The sequence below is a fragment of the Pan troglodytes genome, chromosome 6 (genome assembly GCF_028858775.2).
Source record: "Pan troglodytes isolate AG18354 chromosome 6, NHGRI_mPanTro3-v2.0_pri, whole genome shotgun sequence".
In the NCBI taxonomy this organism is placed as follows: domain Eukaryota; kingdom Metazoa; phylum Chordata; class Mammalia; order Primates; family Hominidae; genus Pan; species Pan troglodytes.
In genome coordinates this window covers 120,387,610-120,407,485 of record NC_072404.2, presented here as the reverse complement: position 1 = coordinate 120,407,485, position 19,876 = coordinate 120,387,610, and the positions used below count along the sequence as shown (strand labels likewise).

Genomic DNA, 19,876 nt, shown 5'->3' with positions numbered 1-19,876 from the left:
TTTTTTAAAGCACCTACCAAATGCTAAGTATCCACTGTATTTCATTAATCTTCATTGTTGTGAAATATGATTATCTTAATTTTCTCAGAAGAAAATTTTAAGTTTTAGAGAATATAATATGCACTCTGTAAGTCTCAAAATTTTCTTCTCCTGTCTGAAAATTTCCAAAGAAATTAAATTATCATCCAAATTCACTACCAACCTTTTGCTATAACTGAAAATACATAAAACTGATGAGTATTATCATAATGTAATGAAAGTCTAAGTGTTTTTCTGTTTCTTTTCCTTTTCTTGTCCTTCTTAACCTGAGTATATATTTCTTTAACTACAAAGTTCTAGAAACCATATACCGCTTTGCCCTAGAGTTACAGATGTTTCATGCTCTGCTGTATTACCATCTGTGTATACACCATCTCACCAACCCCCTTTTAAAAAGCATTAATTTGCATGTATGTGAAAAATAACCTATCTTAATGTTTTCCAAAAAATATTTTACTTTTTAAAAATTGCTTAACGGAGCCGGGCACAGTGGCTCAAGCCTGTAATCCCAGCACTGTGGAAGGCCAAGGTGGGTGGATCACAAGGTCAGGAGATCCAGACCATCTTGCCTAACACAGTAAAACCCCATCTCTACTAAAAATACAAAAAAATTAGCCAGGCCTGGTGGTGGGCACCTGTAGTCCCTGCTACTAGGGAGGCTGAGGCAGGAGAATGGGATGAACCCGGAAGGCGGAGCTTGCAGTGGGTGGAGATCACACCACTGCACTCCAGCCTGGGCGACAGAGCGACACTCTATCTCAAAAAAAAAAAAAAAACTGCTTAATGAATTTTTGTCTTTTTCTTTTCTTTTCTTTTCTTTTTTGAGACAGAGTCTCACTCTTGTCACCCAGGCTGGAGTACAATGGTGCAATCTCAGCTCACTGCAACCTCTGCCTCCCAGGTTCAAGCGATTGTCCTGCCCCAGCCTCCCAAGTAGCTGGGATTACAGGGGCCCGCCACCACGCCCAGCTAATTTTTTGTATTTTTAGTAGAGACGGGGTAATGGATTTTTTTATTGGAGAAAGGGGAGTATCAAAATTGGAAGATGTTTTTGGCCCTTAGAAATTAAGCTGCTGGCATTAGCAAATCATAAGCCTAAACAATACAACTGTAACTCAAGACTCATTTAGCAATAGTTTTAAAGACTAAATAAGGAACTAGAAGCACATCTTTTGTGTGTGTGTTCTGGATTTCAAATTAGATCAGCATCCAGGAAACTATTTAAATCCCATTTCGGTGGAAAACTGTACAGGAATATTATACATATACTACTGTCTATCTTATCTATACTTTTCTTCCTTAAAATTTATTTTATTTGTTGTGATTTAAAAAGCAGCCCATATGCCTTACAGAAAAACTGGAAAAGAAAAAACAAGAAAACGAAACTCCCACAATCCCAACTATCCAGAAACAAATCAGTTAAAAACCCTGGTGTATATGTGTATGTATGTACCCAAGTAAAGAAAAGAAGAAAATTAGTTTTTTTAATTAAGCAAAAGAAAAGAAAAACCTTCGTGTATTTACAACCAACACAGTAAAAACTTTATTTAGGCAAGAATCATCAACAGACGCTACATCTTGAAGAGGAAAGTTTAATGAGGAAGTGGATATTTATACAATCTCAAAGTATTTCCCCAAAAATTAATTAGTAATGTCAAAAAAAAATCAACTATACAATAGAGAAACTACTCAACACCTTAACTAAGCTATCAAAATGAACATAATAGTAAAGGGCAAACAAACATCATATGCCTCCAGACGATAGAAAAACACATATTTCTAATCTAGTATTCTAGCCAAAAATGTATAATCTGAATAATGAAGAAACCTTAAGACCAAGCCAAACTGAGGAGCAATATATAAATAATAAGCCTTCCAATGTCATGAAAGACAAAGACGGAGGAACTGTTCCAGATTAAAAGAGACTTAAGGGACAACAAAACTAAATGCAATCTGTGATCTTGGATCGGCTAATGGTACTGAAAAAAATGCTAATAAAGGACATAATAGGGACAACTGATAAAACTAGAATATGGACTATTTAGTATTACAACAATGTTAAATTTCCTGAATTTGACAACTACTCTGTTACTTAGGAAAACATGCGTGTTCTTAGGAAATGCATACTTCAGTAATAAGGGCTGTAAGGGGGCTAGTACTACTGGCAATGAAACCCACTCTCAAATGGTTCAGGAAAAATATCAGGTGTATATATAAAGAGAATAATAAAGCAAACAGCAAAATGTCACAAGTCAGGTGATCTTGGTACACAGTATAAGAGAGTTATTTGTACTATTCAAGTAAATTTTCAGTAAATTTTACATTAAGTTAAAACCAAAAATATCTTGGTTTTTTAGCATTCCTCATCGTGTGTGTGTGGCAATTTTTTAATTAAAAATTGAATCATCAGTGTGATATATCAATTATTTAGTTTTGGAAGCCCTCCCAAGTACCTTTGAACATTCCTGGAAAAAGGTAATTGTTTTCAGGAGAATTAAAGGTGTCTTTCTCTTGCTTTACATCTGAGAAACGCCACTCTACAAACCATGAACACCCACCCCACCACCATCTCTCTAACTAGTCTCAGATAATTAGAGGGGATCAAGATGGTGAATAGTGGCTCTCTGACACCTTGCCAATTCCTGTGAGGCCCATCTGTACTTTCTTCAAATAAATTATGTGAGATTTCCCTATAGCCTTATAACAAATCCTTTATTTAAGCTAGCTAGAACTGATTTCTGTTCCTTGCATCCAAAAAACTCTAAAACAGCAGGCTTTTAAGAAGGTGAAATAAACTACGGGTTCTCTCAAAGCAGGGACAGTCTCATCTCTCTCTGCATTTGTGGTGCCAGGAAAATAATAGCTACTCAAATTCATCTTTTGTCTGTGCTTCAAAAATATTGTTACAGTGAAGGCTTAATGATGTAAGATGTAATAAGCCTGTGTCAAGGCAACCAATTAAGCAACTTCATTTAAAGAGAAGAAGCAGAGACTTATTTTCTGGGTAAGAGTTACTATGTATCAGACCAATCTGACACCCCTATTTATGGCTACTGGACCACAGTCCTAACCATTCAAATTAGTCACATCATGAATCTTCCCATCTCAGCCACTTCATTAAAGAGGAAATGGGGTTTTCAAATTCCTGAACGCTGTCTTTCTTTAAATGTTACATAAAGCAAGATGGTAAGAGGAACTGGAGATATCTCTCTGTAAACTCAAAAATAGAAACGATTACATATATTAGTCTCTGAAATAAGAAAACAAAAATATTAGAAGAGTGTATGTTTCTCATACACATTCTCTGAAAGACCCAAACTATGTTTCCCTGACAATATCCTAAGTGGTAATGGTTAATTCTTTTCTTTTCACCATATTCCTCACTTTTTACTAAAAACCAATGACACTAGGCTTCATCTTAGGCCAAACGGTAAGGAAAAGATATTTAATCTTTAAGCTTATTTAACTCAAATAAGTTTAAAATAATTTATAAGTGTAAATTTTTAAGACTTTAAATGGAAATTATTTTAAATACCCTATGAAAACAAAAGTCAACAGAAATGAAAAAAATTTAAACATTTTAGGTCTCAGATAAAACATGAGACAGCATAATTACATAAACTTTATTTATTTTTTTAGAGATGCAGTTTCGCTCGTTGCCCAGGCTGAAGTGCACTGGCACGATCTCGGCTCACTGCAACCTCCGCCTCCCAGGTCCAAGCAATTCTCCTGCCTCAGCCTCCCAAGTAGCTGGGATTACAGGCACCCGCCACCAAGCCCAGCTAATTTTTGTAGCAGAGATGGGGTTTCACCATGTTGGCCAGGCTGGTCTTGAACTCCTGAGCTCAGGTGATCCACCTGCCTCAGCCTCCCAAAGTGCTGGGATTACAAGCGTGAGCCACCATGCCAGGCCAAGTGAACTTTAAAGTTGTAAGTACCACAAACCAAAACTAACTCAATCCACTATCGTATGCTAGACAGGCATGACCTTAAATGCTGCAACCAAGTTGGCTATTACACAGGTGTGATTACACAATATCATCTTTCTCAATATTAAAATTCAGGACCAAGAATTTTTTTTTTTAATTTACTTATTTACTTTTTTTTTTTTTTTTGAGACAGAGTCTCACTCTATCGCCCAGGCTGAAGTACAGTGGCACAATCTCGGCTCACTGCAACCTCCGCCTCCTGGGTTCAAGCAATTCTCCTGCCTCGCCCTCCTGAGTAGGTAGGATTGCAGGCACCTGCCACCACGCCCGGCTAATTTTTGTAATTTTTAGTAGAAATGGGGTTTCACCATGTTGGCCAGACTGGTCTCAAACTCCTGACCTCAAATGATCCACCTGCCTCGGCCTCCCAAAGTAGTGAAATTACAGGTATGAGCCACTGTGCCCAGCCTATTTTTAATAATTAATATCTGATATGTCCTAGTCTTCTGAAGGAATGTTTCTTCCTTTGGATTAACTCTAAATTAAGCAGCCTAAGAGTTGCTAGGAAATTACCTCTGTCCAATTGTTGTAAAAATAAAGCTACATAGATCATTGCTTATCACGTTGACCTGCATGCAGATCCTTTCTAAACCCAGATTTCATATTTGAAACAGTTTTGAAATACAAAATATTTTAATTAAAAATGATGAACAAGTAGTTTACACATTATATTATAGGTTAATTATTTACTCATTAAAAGACATAGTGTCTGTTTTGATGGCATCTTAATGCAACACATCAAAAAAGAATTCTTTGTTGATCTGTTGCATTGAAAATGTCCAACATCCCAAAAAGCTTAAATAGTTTTGGTAAATAACCAAACGAGATTTCCAATAAAACTGTAAAATTCACCTAACAATAAAAAAAGTTTTTCTGTCCAAAAATAAAATCCAATTATGAGCTGTTCATGAGGGAAAAAAAGAACTGATTTCATATCAAGTGAAAACATGTTATCTCGTGAAATATAAGACCAACTGCTTTTCCTGACTCTGATTTAAGTAAAAAGCATCCTAGTTACCAATGGTTAATAAAAACTTCTTTTATCCTTAAAGATATGAATTAAAATCTAATTAACTTACTCTGGGTCACCTTCATTTGATTTTTAATGTAGCACTTAGCATGGAAGTTCACAATAACAAAAAAACAATTTGTTTGCATCATAATATGGTTAATTCTTATCTCTTGCAATTGCTATTAAAAATATTGCAATTGCTATTAAACAATGAGTATTTTATATAAAGTAAAATACTCATTTTATATTATACAAAGTAAAATACTGTTTGTTTTATATAATGCAAAATACTCATTGTTTAATAGCAATTGCAAGATTTTTAGTTAAATACCATCCACTTCCAGTTTAGTGTAGAAAACAATTTCAACAACAAATACTGTTCCTCCATGTTAAGTAAATTTGTAGGTAATACAAAAAATTATTCTTTCAATGTCAAGAAAAAAATAAGGCTCCTCCCAACATCTGCACATTACAGAACAGGTAGTAAATACGAGCCACTTCAATTTTAAACCCAGCCTAAAAGCCAGTAACATTCACAGAGTAATATTTCAAATAGTATTCCACTCGTTAATTTGCCAGTCAACACAAAAATTAATTTTACCATAAAATAATTACATTTTCAATATTAAAAAGTCTCATAGATAATCTATCATGAAATTGGGGAAAACAAGTCTCACAGAATACAAGTATTTAACATTTATTCTAACACATAACAGGGAACAGTCCCTGATCACCCTACATATTTGAGATGTAAATGTGTTTGCTTCAACAAAAGATTCACATCCAAGAAATAATTAAGCACCTACCATCTGCTAAAAACAAATCCTTTGGAGATAAAAGCTTTTACACATTATTAAAATATTTTTAAAATAGTAAACATAAAATAGCATCTGTTGAGAAAACTGCATACTAGTATTTCCTAACCAGTTTTGATAGCTCTTCAAAGTTCTGTTAGTTTTACACATTTTAAACACACTATGGTTGTACACATTTAAGTCCCAGTAGTAGTAGCTTCCAGAAATGCAGAGCTGTTAGGGTTTACATAAAACACACCTTTAAAAATTAAACCACAGGTTTCTTTAGAAGATTGATGAATGAAAACGAGTACATTATTCTTGGAAATTAAGAAGTCAATTTAAGAAATTATAATTTCCCTAAGACCACTAAGATATGTACTGAGGGGAAATTTTTCTCCTATTAATTAGCTTTTCTCCCTACTGCCTCAATAGACTCAAGAAGTCCTAGAGCTTACTGGGGGCATATATGGCAATGATTTCTCGCTGGAAGCTGTGAGGAAGTCAGACAAGCCAAAATTGTAGGGCAGTTATCAGTCTTACAGAGTTGACGGGAAATGGAGACCTGTCAAGGCTCTACACTTAAACTGAAATCAGAGAGATCCTTTCATTTACACTGACAACGAAAGGATGTATGATCAAAATGTAGGCTCTAAAAATAAAATTAACTCTCCAATTACATTATAGTTCTCTACAAATCCACTTAAACAGATAAACAACTAATCCTTCAAACTCAGCTATCCTAGAACAAAGACCATTTGACTAGTTTCCCCCAAGGAACCAAATTCTTTCAAAACTCTCTGGGAACAAAAATTATGCCTAACCTTCTAATAAATTTGCCTAGACAATCCTAACTTAAAACACACATAGTAAATTAACAAAAAACAAACAATTATAGCCTCGTGATTTATAAAGTAACCATTCAAAATAAGGTACAATACTTAAAAAAAAAAAAAAAAGCCAGTCTCATTTTACAGGAACTAAAACATCCAAAAAAACACCAAAAAACAAAAAACAACAACAACAAAAAACACCCACCACCACCACCAAAAAGAAACAAAACCTAAAACAATAAAGCAAGCCAATATGAAGAAAGCTAGTAAACTGAAGACAGCTTTTCCTATAATTTCTAACTTGGTATTTTTCATTTGAAGCCAAGTAAGTTCAATTGCTTTGTCTGTCTAGACCTGACCAAGGTCTCTATGAAGAAAACCATCGGGCACAGGCAGTGTTCCCTCCTATGGCCACATAAATCAAAATTTTAAGAATACACTGATTTTGTATATTGAATAGTAAGTTTAAAGTACCAAGCTTCTGAACCACAGACCTTAATCACCCAGCCTTTAAAATAAATGCACAATCTTTACACAGCAGTGAATGATCTGGACTTAAATACTTGCTCAGATCAAAATACAAATGAGTACTGACCCCAAAACCCTACACAAATTTCGCCCACTACCCACCAACATTTCACTTTATAATAAAATATTTCAAATATTCTAAGTAAGGTTGTGTGCTCAGTCTTCCATGATGAAGCTCACTGGTATGTAGAAAATCCTTGAGCCAGTTATTTCTCTAATTATTTCGTAGGCTAGAACCTTATCAACCTAGTTGATACAGTCACCATATGAAGTAAATGCTGCTCTAAAATATTTACAATGGAATAAAAGAATCATGAAACAGTGTATACTCTTCAACCTTTTAAAGTACTACTGGATTGAAAAGCACTCATCTTTCCGTTGCTCCACAATCAGAATGGTCATTAAATGTCATTAATGGCCCACTCATAATCTCACTGCTTAGTTCAACCCAAAAAGAACTCCCACTACGAAAGTGAATTCTAATCTTTCACACTTTAAAAAATTCAGTTAAATGACACCTGACACCATTTAATTTTCAGTCTCAGTCTATAAGTTTCTGAAAATAGCATAAAATGGATTCAAGACCCTATTATGGTAATGTTTTTATTTAAGGTCTATTAAAACAGACTAAATTCCACAATCCTATAATAGGTAAATGGGCATATTTGAAGAGGGAAAAAATCCAGAATCGGAGCCTTACTTTTAACTTACATAATGATGATAGTATGCTGTAAGAAGATTGTTAAAGGCAGCATGAAGCTTCACTTTACCAAATACACAATAAACTTTGAAAATTCTTAAGGAAAGCTTAAATACATGGGAAAAATGGATGGCAAAATATAATGGCATCTCTACACCCAATGAAGTAACAGGTTTAGGCTTGTTTGTACAGCTCCCTAAAATTTAAGCTAAAACACAATACAAAAACCAAAATCCACAAAATGGGTCAAGAGGTGGCTGGGAAATGTCTTACTCTAGATTGAAACATTTAATCATATAAAATAGATGATACTTATACACTTACTAAACATTTTAATCTACTTTGGCATATTGAATAAAAGATGGTTGGATTAAACCAAACAAAAACTATTATTGGTACCCAAATAATTTTTTTTTAATGTTGAAGCGCACCCATCATCACCACTGAAATTTGCAAGGCTTTTTTTTTTTTTCAAAAGTGGAGACATTTTATTTGCCTTTCAGGAAAAACGAATCAAATTAATCAACTAAAACACAGCACTGTAATTTGCAGTAAAAAATCAACACATTTTTGTAACTGGCTCGGGGAAGGAAAAACAGCCCAGTCTTTTCATGTAAACATAATAAGCCTGTAATATGCTGCAGACAAACGCACTGCATGGGGTGTGGAGGACCCGAGCTGATTAGATTACCACAACATCAGCCTGGGGCCGCCATTTTTAGAATCTGTAAAGGACAAAAGAGGGAAATTTCAGTTTTTACTCCCCATCTCAGAAATTGAAGGAAAAAACAGACTATTTTCCAAATAGGTGTTCATGTCTCCAGCCTCGAGTTGAATGCACCTCACTTAATTCTCTCCAAGGTCTCCAGAACTCCAAACACCTTACCTTATTCACATCTCTAAAAAGGGATCAAAATAGGCAAAACGAGGTTTACTCTAGAGCTAACTCTAGCGATTCCTCTTTGACTTTAAATTGTATCGTTCTTAAGACAGAGCCCAGCAAGGACGGATCTATACGGAACTAAGGCCAGTAGAAGAGAGCACTCTGGATTGTTTTTTCTCACCCCCACCCCGTTTAGCACAGTGAACCGTTTGTTTCTCATCTGTGTCTGCTGCCATAGAATTTGTGCCAATCCCTTGGTCAAAATAAGCTTTTCTGAAATGAGCCATATTGTAGATCCTAAGGCTCCGGCACAGTAAAGGACGGCGGTAATGCAAAAGGAGTGGGGGAGGAGACTGAGAAGGCTGGGTACTGGGGTGACCACCTCAGGGGCGGGTTTACCCTCTCCAGGAGAGGATGAGGAGCTAGCTGTCTCGCTCTCCCACAAAGAGAGATGCCCAGGGCGTTCTTCTTACCCCCTTCGTATTCATGTGCACATTATACCAGAGACTGCCCGTCAAGAAATGGAAGAAGAAAATGGGGCCTATATGGCTTTTCAGCACCTGAACAAGACGCGGTTGAGAAAAGGGAGCGCTGGCAGCTCCTGGGACCACTTCGACACAAACCCTACTAACAGTCACAAGCCTCCGTCTTCACTCAAGCGGCCTTAACCCGCTGCCAATGAGGAGTGCGCCCCCTCCCTAACTCCCACTCTCAAGGGGGTTTAACTGCCAGTTACCCCTTTCCCAACCCTAAAACCCGCCATAATGCTCCATTTCTAGGGTCAGGGAGAAGAAAGAATAAATTCGATTTAAGCAAGCAACGTCTTGCGCCGGCAAAGACACCTGAGAGTCAACGTCGGCTCCCCCAGCTTAAGGATAAAGATGAGAGACCTCCCTCCCCCTTGAAACACAAGTCCCCCAACCCCGCAAGCCCCAGGAACTCCCATGGAGACGACAGGCACTAACCTGTGATGTTCACACACGAGACACCCGAACCCCGTTATGTGCTCGACCCCCAAGGAGTCTCTCCGCACCTCCGCGAACAGGCGACCCCCCGACAGCAGCCACTGCGGACACAGGACCCGGCTCCACACACCCCCTCCCCAAACAGCAGCGCACAGCCTCTTCACCAAGAACCGAGGAGTAGGGGAGGGGGCAGCCAGGCAGTCAACAGGAACGCAGAGACGACGGCGAGGCTGCTCGGAGTGTCTATGCCCACTCTGTTGCCGCTCCCGAACTCCGGCACGGTCTCCGACTCGGCCCCCTGCGCCCGCTCAGTGTCACTGCCTCTCGCTCTGGGAAAATGGCGGCGGCGGCGGCGGCGGCCGCGGCGGCGGCGGCGGCGGCGGCAAGTGCACGGGGTACGCCCGTCCCGCTCCGCAGGGGCAGAGGGGGAGGGGATGAAGCTGCCCGGCGCCATTTTGCTTGTGGGCTGCCGCCCGCCGTTGCCTCTCCGCGGAGGCTCGAAGATAGCAAACTGGAGGCGGTGAGGGGGACGGAATCTCTGTCTTTCTGACAACAGATGCATTCAACAAGCCACCGAAGGTTTGAGGAAGTGTCGGTATTCGGTGGGACTGGTTCTTTCCCCCTTTCCCCCGGTGGCCCTCAAGTCTGGATATAGGTGAGCTTGGGCATGCCAGTATTGGGTGCACGGACAAGGACAGCAGGGCTTGGGAACGAACTCCCGTCACCGTCCGAAAGCGATACACCTTCTCCCCCTCCCAAACAACCCCAGTCCCGTCTCCCCGTTCCTCTCCCCCTCCTCCCCCAGCCCAGTCTGGCCTCCAGCGCTGGGTGAACCCGGTTGGGGTGTCACTCGACGCCCACTAGGGGCTGAGGAGGCTCCAGTGCGCAGGCTCCGGGCACCGGATAAAAGCGGAGCTGGCGAGTCTAGTGCTGTCTCGATGGAGGAGCAAGAAACGGAAGAGGTCGGGGGGAGAAGCAGCCGGAAAAATGCAGCCACCATCAACGCCGCCTTCCTGCCACCGTGCTTCGGGGTAAAAAGCTGCCGTTGCCGTCGGTGCAGTTGCCGTCGCTGCCTCCTATACTTCTCTTGGCCTCGGGGAAGGATTTCCCCACCGGTGGGACAATGTGCGGGGAGGGGAGTGGGAATTCCTTTATATGGCGGTGATTAAACGAGGGAGGGACAGACAGTGATCTCGAAGAAAAAAGGGGGAGACCAAAGAATAAAAGAAGGGTTTCCCCACTAAAATGACATGGCGATTCCGGCTCTTGTTTTGAGGGTCTTTCCCCGAAATGGTTTCCGTCTTCCCCTTGCCCCGCAGCGACCCAGAGCGCTGGGGGGAGCGGAGTGGGGAGAGGCAGAGGCGGTCTCGGCAGCCAATCAGCGCCTGATGTGTCCTGTCGGGCGCGTCGTAGTTGGCTGGCGATGACCTCATCCTGCAGCAGCGGGTGGGGCCAAAGCCGTAGGGGGAGGCTGTTGCAAAGGTAGAGAGGGAGAAGTGACGATGGTGATCGTTGCTGCCGCGGCCGATATGGAACCCAAGCAGTGGCGAAGGGAATCGCAAGGCTCTTCCCTGACCATTTTCTACTGTCCCTGCGCGAGGTGAGGGCCCCGGCTCGGCCTCTGCGAAACTTTGGGGCGCTGGCGCGGAGGAGGAGACAGGATTTCTCCCGTGACTTTTGTAACTGCGTCAGGGCAAGATGGCGCTGGGTCTCCTTGGGGCGCGGGGGGAGAGGCACGTCCACCGCCGCAGCGCATGTGACCGGGCTGCATTCTTGTGGGGTTTGGCTCCGACCCAGGCCGGGGCGGGGGAGGGGACAGGGCTTGGGCGGAGGAGACTGTGGTGCGGTCGGCGTTGGCGGCCCGAAGAGGAAGAGATGACTGTTGGAAAGCGTTCCCCTCCCCCATACGGCAGAACAGCTGCGGCTCCCAGGGGAAAGCCCCCGCAGGACACTCCTCGTGGGGTGTGACGGCTGTTGGTGGAGAAGGTTTGGCGCCCTATTTTCTTATCTGCCTTTCTCCCCGCAAAGTATACTTATGTAAGGTGGTAGTTCCCTGACGTGGGACTCGGAATCAACTAGGAGTCCTTGAGGGCCTCTGGGAGGCCTAGCGAGGGGTAGACTAGCTTCTGGGGGTACAACGTCAAGGAGGATCGATTACTTTCTGAGGAAACAGTTTCTCAGATTGAAATAGAAAAGTATTTACAAAGTTTGGAAACAAATTTAAAGGTGTAAGTAACACCCAGGAACACTTTTAATTGCTTTGAAAAGGCACAAGCAGCCATCTGAATTTAAGGGCCCTTTTCAGACCCTTCCTCCTGTGATTCCTGTTCTTTATTCCAGTTTTCTGTCTGTACATCCCTTAAGAATATAGTTTTGTCGGTGGGATTCGCTCTTTTGTGCCCCGGCTGGACTGCAGAGGCGAGATCTCGGCCCACTGCAACCTCCGCGTCCCCGGGTTCAGGCGAGTCTCCTGCCTCAGCCTCCCAAGTAGCTGGGATTACAGGCGCCCACAACCACACCCTGCTAATTTTTTCTATTTTTAGTAGAGACGGGGTTTCACCCCATTGGCCAGGCTGGTCTCGAACTCTCGAGATCCGCCCGTCTCAGCTTCCCAAAGTGCTGGGATTATAGGCATGAGCCACCGCGCTGGGCCTGCTTTTTTTTTTTTTTTTTTTTTTTTTTTGGCACTGGGCATTAGTAATACGGAATAAAAGCCGTGTTTTAAACTGTATTAAGTTGTAAGACTTTTCAGTACTTTCAAGTCTGCTTTCTTTCTGTTGCCCTTTTGTAGTTTTTAAAAATAAAAGATGCAATTATAAGCACTTCCGGTGAATATTATTCCTTAAGGTTCCTGCATCATCATGAAATTTGAAGCACTTTTATAGTAGTACAAACTATACTTTTAGCTTTTGAAACCTCGATAGGAGAAAATATCCAGCAGTTTTAAGGGCTATTTTGGCATATTCAGTAAGGTAGACTAAGTTTGTTTTTCGTTTTTCCCACTTAGCCAAACTAGTTAAAGTAGTCAAAACTAGCAAATAATTTTTAAAGGGCTTCTCCTTTTGGGTGGTGTAGAGGGTGGGGAGTTATTCAACAAACACATTTGCAGCCAAAATCTGGCCTACTTCTTGGCAGAGCGCTTATACTTGGTGCTACGAGAAAATGATTGCTGGACCTGAGAAGAACCTGAGGTCAAGGTTGTGCTATTTCCTTAAGTCTTAGTTGTAGGCTCTTGGTAGTTTGAAAACAAGATTGGGTTTTTAATTCATTTGTGTATCCTTAAATCCTCACTAGTTTTTGTGGATTTCTTTTTTCAGTTATAAGCAACTGAATGTGGATGAGCTATAAATATTTAGTACAAAGAATGTAATTTGTCCACTCTGAATAGAAAGTAAGCATTAAGAACTCTTGAATGTCTTCAGGGGTTACTTTGTTACGTGTAAGATGTCTCCCCTTCCTTCATAGCAGTTTTTATTCCTGCTTAAAAAGGGAACTAAATATGAAGTCAGTAGATTTTAAGGTAATTTTCAGAATGTTTCTACTTTCACCGTGCCTTAATAAGGAAAAAAGGCCATTTTCCAAGCGAATGGAAACACCCTTTACTTGTTTTGTGCCTTTAATCAGCGTGTACCTTCATTGTTCCTGATTGCCAAATCCACGAACTTCTTGAGCTCTCAATTTTTCTTGACTTTCCTATGGCATTTTAAATACTGTTCATACTTGGAATTACTTTTCTTTGACTGCCTTCATACATTCATATATTCTGCCTGGGCAATTTCATTTGGGCCTATTATGTTCCAATATCTCTCCAATTTTCACCTCCATCTTAGCTCTGCCAGCTTCAGTGCCACAGGTAGGCAATGTAAAAGTTTACTGGGGACCACAGGCTTTCTGAGCTCAATAAAAATACTAAGCTTGGTACTTGTTTTTTAAGAATTTTCTTCCCCCATCCCCTCACAAAGATTATTTGAGTAAATTACACCCCAACCTTCTTTTCCTTGTTTTTGTTGAAATTATTGTCTCTTAACTTTGGAACATTGCAATTGCGGTAAGCTTACTAGGTTCACATAGCATATCTTCTGGTGTGTTAAAATTAAAATGCACACCATCTCAAAAGTGCTATGCCATTTCATACCTTTGTGCTTTTGTCCTGCTACCTGGAGTGCGTCTTTCTCACTTCTGGATAATACAATTTGAACCTTTTCTTTGCCTCTTGAAACTGCAAAATCCCTACTCGCAAGTAAATGTGTCATTCTTTATGTTGATAACCCAGCCTAGTGCTTGACACTTGATGGGCATTCAGGTATACATGGTTTTTTAGAGATTGATAAGATTAACTGTGCAGTCTATAAACTGTAAATACTGGCTTTTAAACTCTTTTAAAGGAGCTCTTTTGATAAACAATTTGGATAAGAGATGAAAGGTTAGGGAGGCTCCAGGCAAGGCAGAAGACTGCTGATGGCCCAGAGATAGTTCTGCCCCAAAAAGGTGGGAAGAAGAAAAAAACTGAGCTGGATATTTTTAAGGAAATATATTTTATAGCATTTTTCTTTAATGCCTAGTTTTGCTGCAAGCACTGAAGTTTATCCTGCATTTGTATTTCTTATTTGAAAAAGAAATGGCCTTTGGGGTTTGTTTTGTTTTTTGTTCCTTTGTAAGCACACTGCAAAAGTGGCGTTGTCAGCGTTGTCTTTTGAGGTATCAAACGTGCTTTCAATCAGCAAATATCTTGTATATAGTACCATTCCTAATAAACTAAATTGGTTATCAACCTAATACAAACGGTATTTCATACAACTTAAGCCTAAACTAGATTAGATTATGTAGAAACTTATTCTTAGAGAATATATCGCCTTAATATTTCTTATCCTGAAAAGAGTATTTCTTAAGTGCCCCTCTCAAAGTATATCGATTAATATTTGTCTCAAATTTAAAACTGTATCCTGGTTTTTCCCTTACAGTTGTTTAGCAAGTAAATGTTTACTTACTAATTTATTTTCTCCCAGACTTCATTCTACCAGTTTAAGCTTAGCTCAGTTTTGTTTTTTGGTTTTGAGAAGGAGCTTTGCTCTGTCACTCAGGCTGGAGTGCAGTGGTGCGTTCTCAGCTCACTGCAGCCTCCGGCTCCTGGGTTCAAGCGATTCTCCTGCTTCAGTCCGTGAGTAGCTGGAACTACAGGCGCACACCACCACGCCCAGCTAATTTTTGTATTTTTAGTAGAGACAGGGTTTCACCATGTTGGCCGGGCTGGTCTTGAACTCCTGACCTCAGGTGATCTGCCTGCCTCAGCCTCCCAAAGTGCTGGGATTACAGGCGTGAGCCACCGTGCCCAGCCTAAACTTAGCTCAGTTTTAATGCTACTTCCATTTCTTTATGTATAGTTTGATGTAAGAATAACAGTTGGAAGTAAGGATTTAGGAATAACAAGAGTTTGGGATTTTTGTTTTTTTAATTAGCAAGGTAATGCCACATCAGGTCATTAGTGACATTAATGAGAGAACAGGGGAATTATTGGAGAGTCTTGACTTAAGGCCAGACGAGAAATCCTTAACTGCTAGTGTGACTTCCCTCCCCACAAAAGAGAATGCTCTCGTAATACACCGAACTGTTGGATGCTGTTGTATATACTTTATATATAATCTTACCCAAGGTGGCAGAGCATTAACTTTAACATCTGTCTCCCTGACCTCACCAGAGTTCATAATCTTTGCCCTACTTACACTGTCTGAAGGATGACTTGGCTTTTTTTTTTTTTTTTTTTGAGACAGAGTCTTGCACAGTTGCCCAGGCTGGAGTGCAGTGGCACTATCTCGGCTCACGGCAGCCTCCACCTCCTGGGTTCAAGTGATTCTCCTGCATCACCCTCCCCAGTAGCTGGGATTACAGACGCTTGTCACCGCGCCTGGCTAATTTTTGTATTTCGGGGTTTCGCCATGTTGGCCAGGCTGGTCTCGAACTCCCCACCTCAGGTGATCCGCCCACCTTGGCCTCCCAAAGTGCTGAGATTACAGGCATGAGGTGTGGCACAGGACAGAGAAAGACTTACTTTAAAACATACCTGTCTTCAACTCAGAAGAGACTGGCTTTTAGAGCCCTCAATGTAGCAAGAAGAGCCTGAATCAGAGTAGGAGTGATAAAGAAGGAATCTAAGTTATTACAGAAACATCCGTAATTGTTGCCTGGGTGGGTATAAAGAAAAAGAAGGAATTGACTTTCAAGAAAAATAATTGACATTTGATAGTCTTCACAGATAAAAGCCAAAATAGGGTAGATTCAGTCTTAATAGGAGACAAATTTAGCAAGAAAGCTGAGATCTTGGGTCTACATTTTAGGCCAAGGAAAAGGAACTGATTGCATTTGTATTTTAAGATAGATTATACGCCAGTGCATAACATATTTAACCTAAGTCTGATTAGCTTTATAATAATTTTTAAATTATTTTATTCATAACTATCCTAAGCAATACCTTTTATTGTTAGATTATTATGTAATGCCCACAAATGATAGATAGCATTTGAAAGTAATTGCTGGCTGATTATAGGCATGGTGGCTTATGCCTATAATCCCAGCACTTTGGGAGGCCAGGGTTGGTGGATCACATGAGGCCAGGAGTTCAAGACCAGCCTGGCCAACGTGGCAAAACTCTGTCTCTAAAAAAATACAAAATAATTAGCTGGGCGTGGTGGTGCACATCTGTAATCCAGCTACTCAGGAGGCTGAGGCATGAGAATTGCTTGAATTGGGGAGGTGGAGGTTGCAGTAAGCTGAGATCGCACCACTGCATTCCAACCTGGGGGACAGAGTGGGACCCTGTCTCAAAAAAAAAAAAAAAAAAAGGAATTGCAAGTAGCCTGTAATCCCAGCACTTTTAGGAGTCCGAGGCAGGAGGATCGCTTGAGACCAAGCTGGGCAACATGATGAAACCCCTGTCTCTACAAATAATTTTTTAAAAATATTAGCCAGGTGTCTGGCACACGCCTGTAGTCCCATTTACTTAGGAGGCTTAGGTGGGAGGATCACCACTTGAGGCCAAGAGATCAAGATCAGCCTGGGCAACGTAGCAAGACCCCCACCTATAGGAAAATAAATCCGAGTGTTCCAAGTGTTCAGCTATTCACCCACTTTAGGTTTCCACCTTCCTTAGAAAGTAGAGTAGTATAAATTATTTCTGAAATTTGTGAAAACGATGTACCACATAACCCTCTCAAACCAGGTTGCTACTACTTCCAATGACTTCATTGATAAGGGGCAAAGTAACTCGAATGATGGGTGAGCTCATGACATGGTTTAGCTCCGTATCAAACTCTGGATTTGGGAAAATTGCTACTGATTTATTAAACACTTGAATTCTTATATGCTAGGTCAGAATTTGGCAACTAAACTCTCAGAAATTTGTAAACTTCCTTTTTACATAGAAAAGTGAATCCAGGCTGGGTGTGGTGGCACGTGCCTGTAATCCCAGCTGCTCAGGAGGCTGAGGCATGATAATTGCTTGAACCTGGGAGGTGGAGGTTGCAGTGAGCCAAGATTACACTGCTGTACTCCAGCCTGGGCAACAGAGGGAGGCTCTGTCTCAAAAAAAAAAAAAAAAAAAAGTGAATATGCTGTACTGTAAAGCCTATGCACCTCTTCATCACACATAATTGCCTGTACATTATGCCCAGTGCCTGGCCCCTATTGGATTTCTGACAAGCTTTAATGTTGTTAGGTTAAGAGAGAACCTGTTCCTCAAGTTTAGTCTTATCTCTAGTATTTAAATTTTTCATGAAGGAAGGCTGTGCTAAGGCGATACCTCATTCCTGAAGAACACTTACTTAAATAAGTAATGTTCAATTAATTTTCCTCATTCTATGAAAAACTTGAAAAGGCAACAAAAATATTCACTATTCTCTGGTTCATTTGATAACAATATTGTGGTAGTCTAGGCATCTCTCCCATGTCCCAAGCACAGCTTATCTGACCACATCTATACAACAGACATTCTGTAGCGACTCTCTTTGTTCTATTCCATGCTCCTACTTTATGGCCAGTGAAAGGGCAAATGGAGGTCAAAAGGGTAAGAGGACACATTAGATAGCTTTGAAGCATTCTTTTAAAAAGTTAAATGACTGAAAAAGATTTTACAAATGACATCGAGTCAAGGGTTCATCTGAAAGTATCTAAAAGTTAACTAGTTCCCTTTCTCCACAAACTCTGCCCATGTAGGTAAGTTTTATTTTTCTGAGGAATAAGAAACATATGCAGTTATTTGCATTTATAATATTTTGTGAAAGTTCTGTATTTTCTTGTTTTTTTTGAGACGGAGTCTCTGTCACCCAGGCTGGAGTGCAGTGGTGCAATCTCAGCTCACTGCACGCTCTGCCTCCTGGGTTCACACCATTCTGCTGCTTCAGCCTCCCGAGTAGCTCGGACTACAGGCGCCTGCCACCATGCCCGGCTAATTTTTTGTATTTTTAGTAGAGATGGGGTTTCACCGTGTTAGCCAGGATGGTCTCGATCTCCTGACCTTGTGATCTGTCCGCCTTGGCCTCCCAAAGTGCTGGGATTACAGGCGTGAGCCACCGCGCCCGGCCAAAAGTTCTGTATTTTTATAAGCTCCAGGTGGTCTTATATAACCCATAGCATTTGATTCCTAAGAATACATCCTCTTGGCCAGGCGCAGTGGCTCACACCTGTAATCCCAGCACTTTCGGAGACCAAGGCGGGCAGATCACAAGGTCAGGAGTTTGAGACCAGCCTGACTAACATGGTGAAATCCCGTCTCTACTAAAAATAGAAAAATTAGCCGGGTGTGGTGGCGCACGCCTATAATCCCAGCTACTCAAGAGGCTGAGGCAGGAGAATTGCTTGAACCCGGGAGACAGAGGTTGCAGTGAGCCGAGACGCGCCACTGCACTCCCGTCTGGGAGACAGAACGAAACTCCGGCTCAAGAAAAAAAAAAAATATATCCTCTTAAAACTCCTTTGCTTTTATGCTAATACTCTTAACTAGTTGATTTCTTCAGCTTCTTAAATGTTGGATTTCCCAGTGTTGTGTCCCCACCAATGTTACGTTATCCATTTTACTAACTGCAATAATCAATTCCCATACCTTTACCTGTCAATGACTCTAGAATTTGTAATCTCTGAACTCAACTGAAACTACTAAATACATTACTTGTCCCATGAAGTACCTCAAACTAAACAAATTTAAAACTGACCTTGGCCGGGCACGGTGGCTCACACCTGTAATCCCAGCACTTTGAGAGGCTGAGGCGGGCAGATCACTTGAGGTCAGGAGTTCGAGACCAGCGTGGCCAACATGGCGAAACCCCATCACTACTAAAAATACAAAAATTAGCCAGGCATGATGGCATGTGCCTGTAATCCCAGCTATTTGGGAGGCTGAGGTGAGAGAATTGCTTGAACCTGGGAGGTGGAGGTTGCAGTGAACCCAGATCACGCCACTGCACTCCAGCTGGGGCAACAGAGCAAGACTTTGTCTCAAAACAAAACAAAAAAAACCTTTCTTTAGATAATGTCTAAAACTATTTTCTAGCTTCATAAAATCAAACACTTTTCCAAAAATATGTTTCCAGAAAAATCTTTTTAACTTAAAACACTGTTCATTCACCAGAGATTTGAGGGTCGAGTCAAAACACACTGTGACGTGCCAGGTCCTTCATCTGACCCCTGCTTTAACCTCCCAAAGTGTTAGGAACATCATGAACGCTGCTTGGAACTAGAATAATCCAAGTTTGAATACCACTTCCACTTCAAGGAAGACTTTTAGGTAGTTTGCTTTTGGGACTCAGTTTTATAATCCATACAGTAGGTAAAATATTAACTATATAATGGCGTTAAGAATTAAATTAGATATAAAACCTTTCAGGAGCAATTATTGATTTGTAATCCCAATTTTTTTGGTCCAGAAAATAAGACATTCCCTTCTATTTGTTAACATGTTTTCCTATCATGCTGTCATGTTCATGTTCCTCTTTTCCATTAGTATATGAGATCTTGATAGACACAATGTTTTTCATCTTTATGGCTGAAGTGCACAGTTCCTGGCATGTAATAGGCATGCAGTTTTGTTGCACAAATAAATAGATAATCTGCTTTGATGCCAGATGCCTGAAAATGTTGCCCATAGT

The 19,876-nt window shown here is 40.9% G+C and overlaps 2 protein-coding genes across 14 annotated transcripts in view; one reads left to right on the top strand and one right to left on the bottom strand.

Moving 5' to 3' along the window:
* Positions 1–11,073, bottom strand: part of KMT2E (lysine methyltransferase 2E (inactive)) — a 99,498-nt gene extending 88,425 nt beyond the window's left edge. For 6 of the 13 annotated variants that reach the window (XM_054656224.2, XM_063815499.1, XM_009453925.5 and 3 more), the window contains exon 1: positions 9,744–9,880. The gene's annotated coding sequence lies outside the window, so the exon portion shown is untranslated. Of the gene's footprint in view, positions 1–9,743 lie in introns of all 13 variants that reach the window. The other 7 variants (XM_009453924.5, XM_009453926.5, XM_063815500.1 and 4 more) reach the window with 3 other exon arrangements.
* LOC134810552 (insulinoma-associated protein 1-like) lies at positions 9,780–10,992 on the top strand. Its single transcript, XM_063815501.1, has one exon. It carries the CDS (start codon positions 9,780–9,782, stop codon positions 10,179–10,181), a length of 402 nt encoding a protein of 133 aa, XP_063671571.1. The 3' UTR covers positions 10,182–10,992.
* Positions 11,074–19,876: the final 8,803 nt, after the last annotated feature.

Bases quoted from the DNA above. Each gene is read 5' to 3' on its own strand.
- LOC134810552 (XM_063815501.1), top strand. From the start codon at position 9,780: ATGTGCTCGACCCCCAAGGAGTCTCTCCGCACCTCCGCGAACAGGCGA.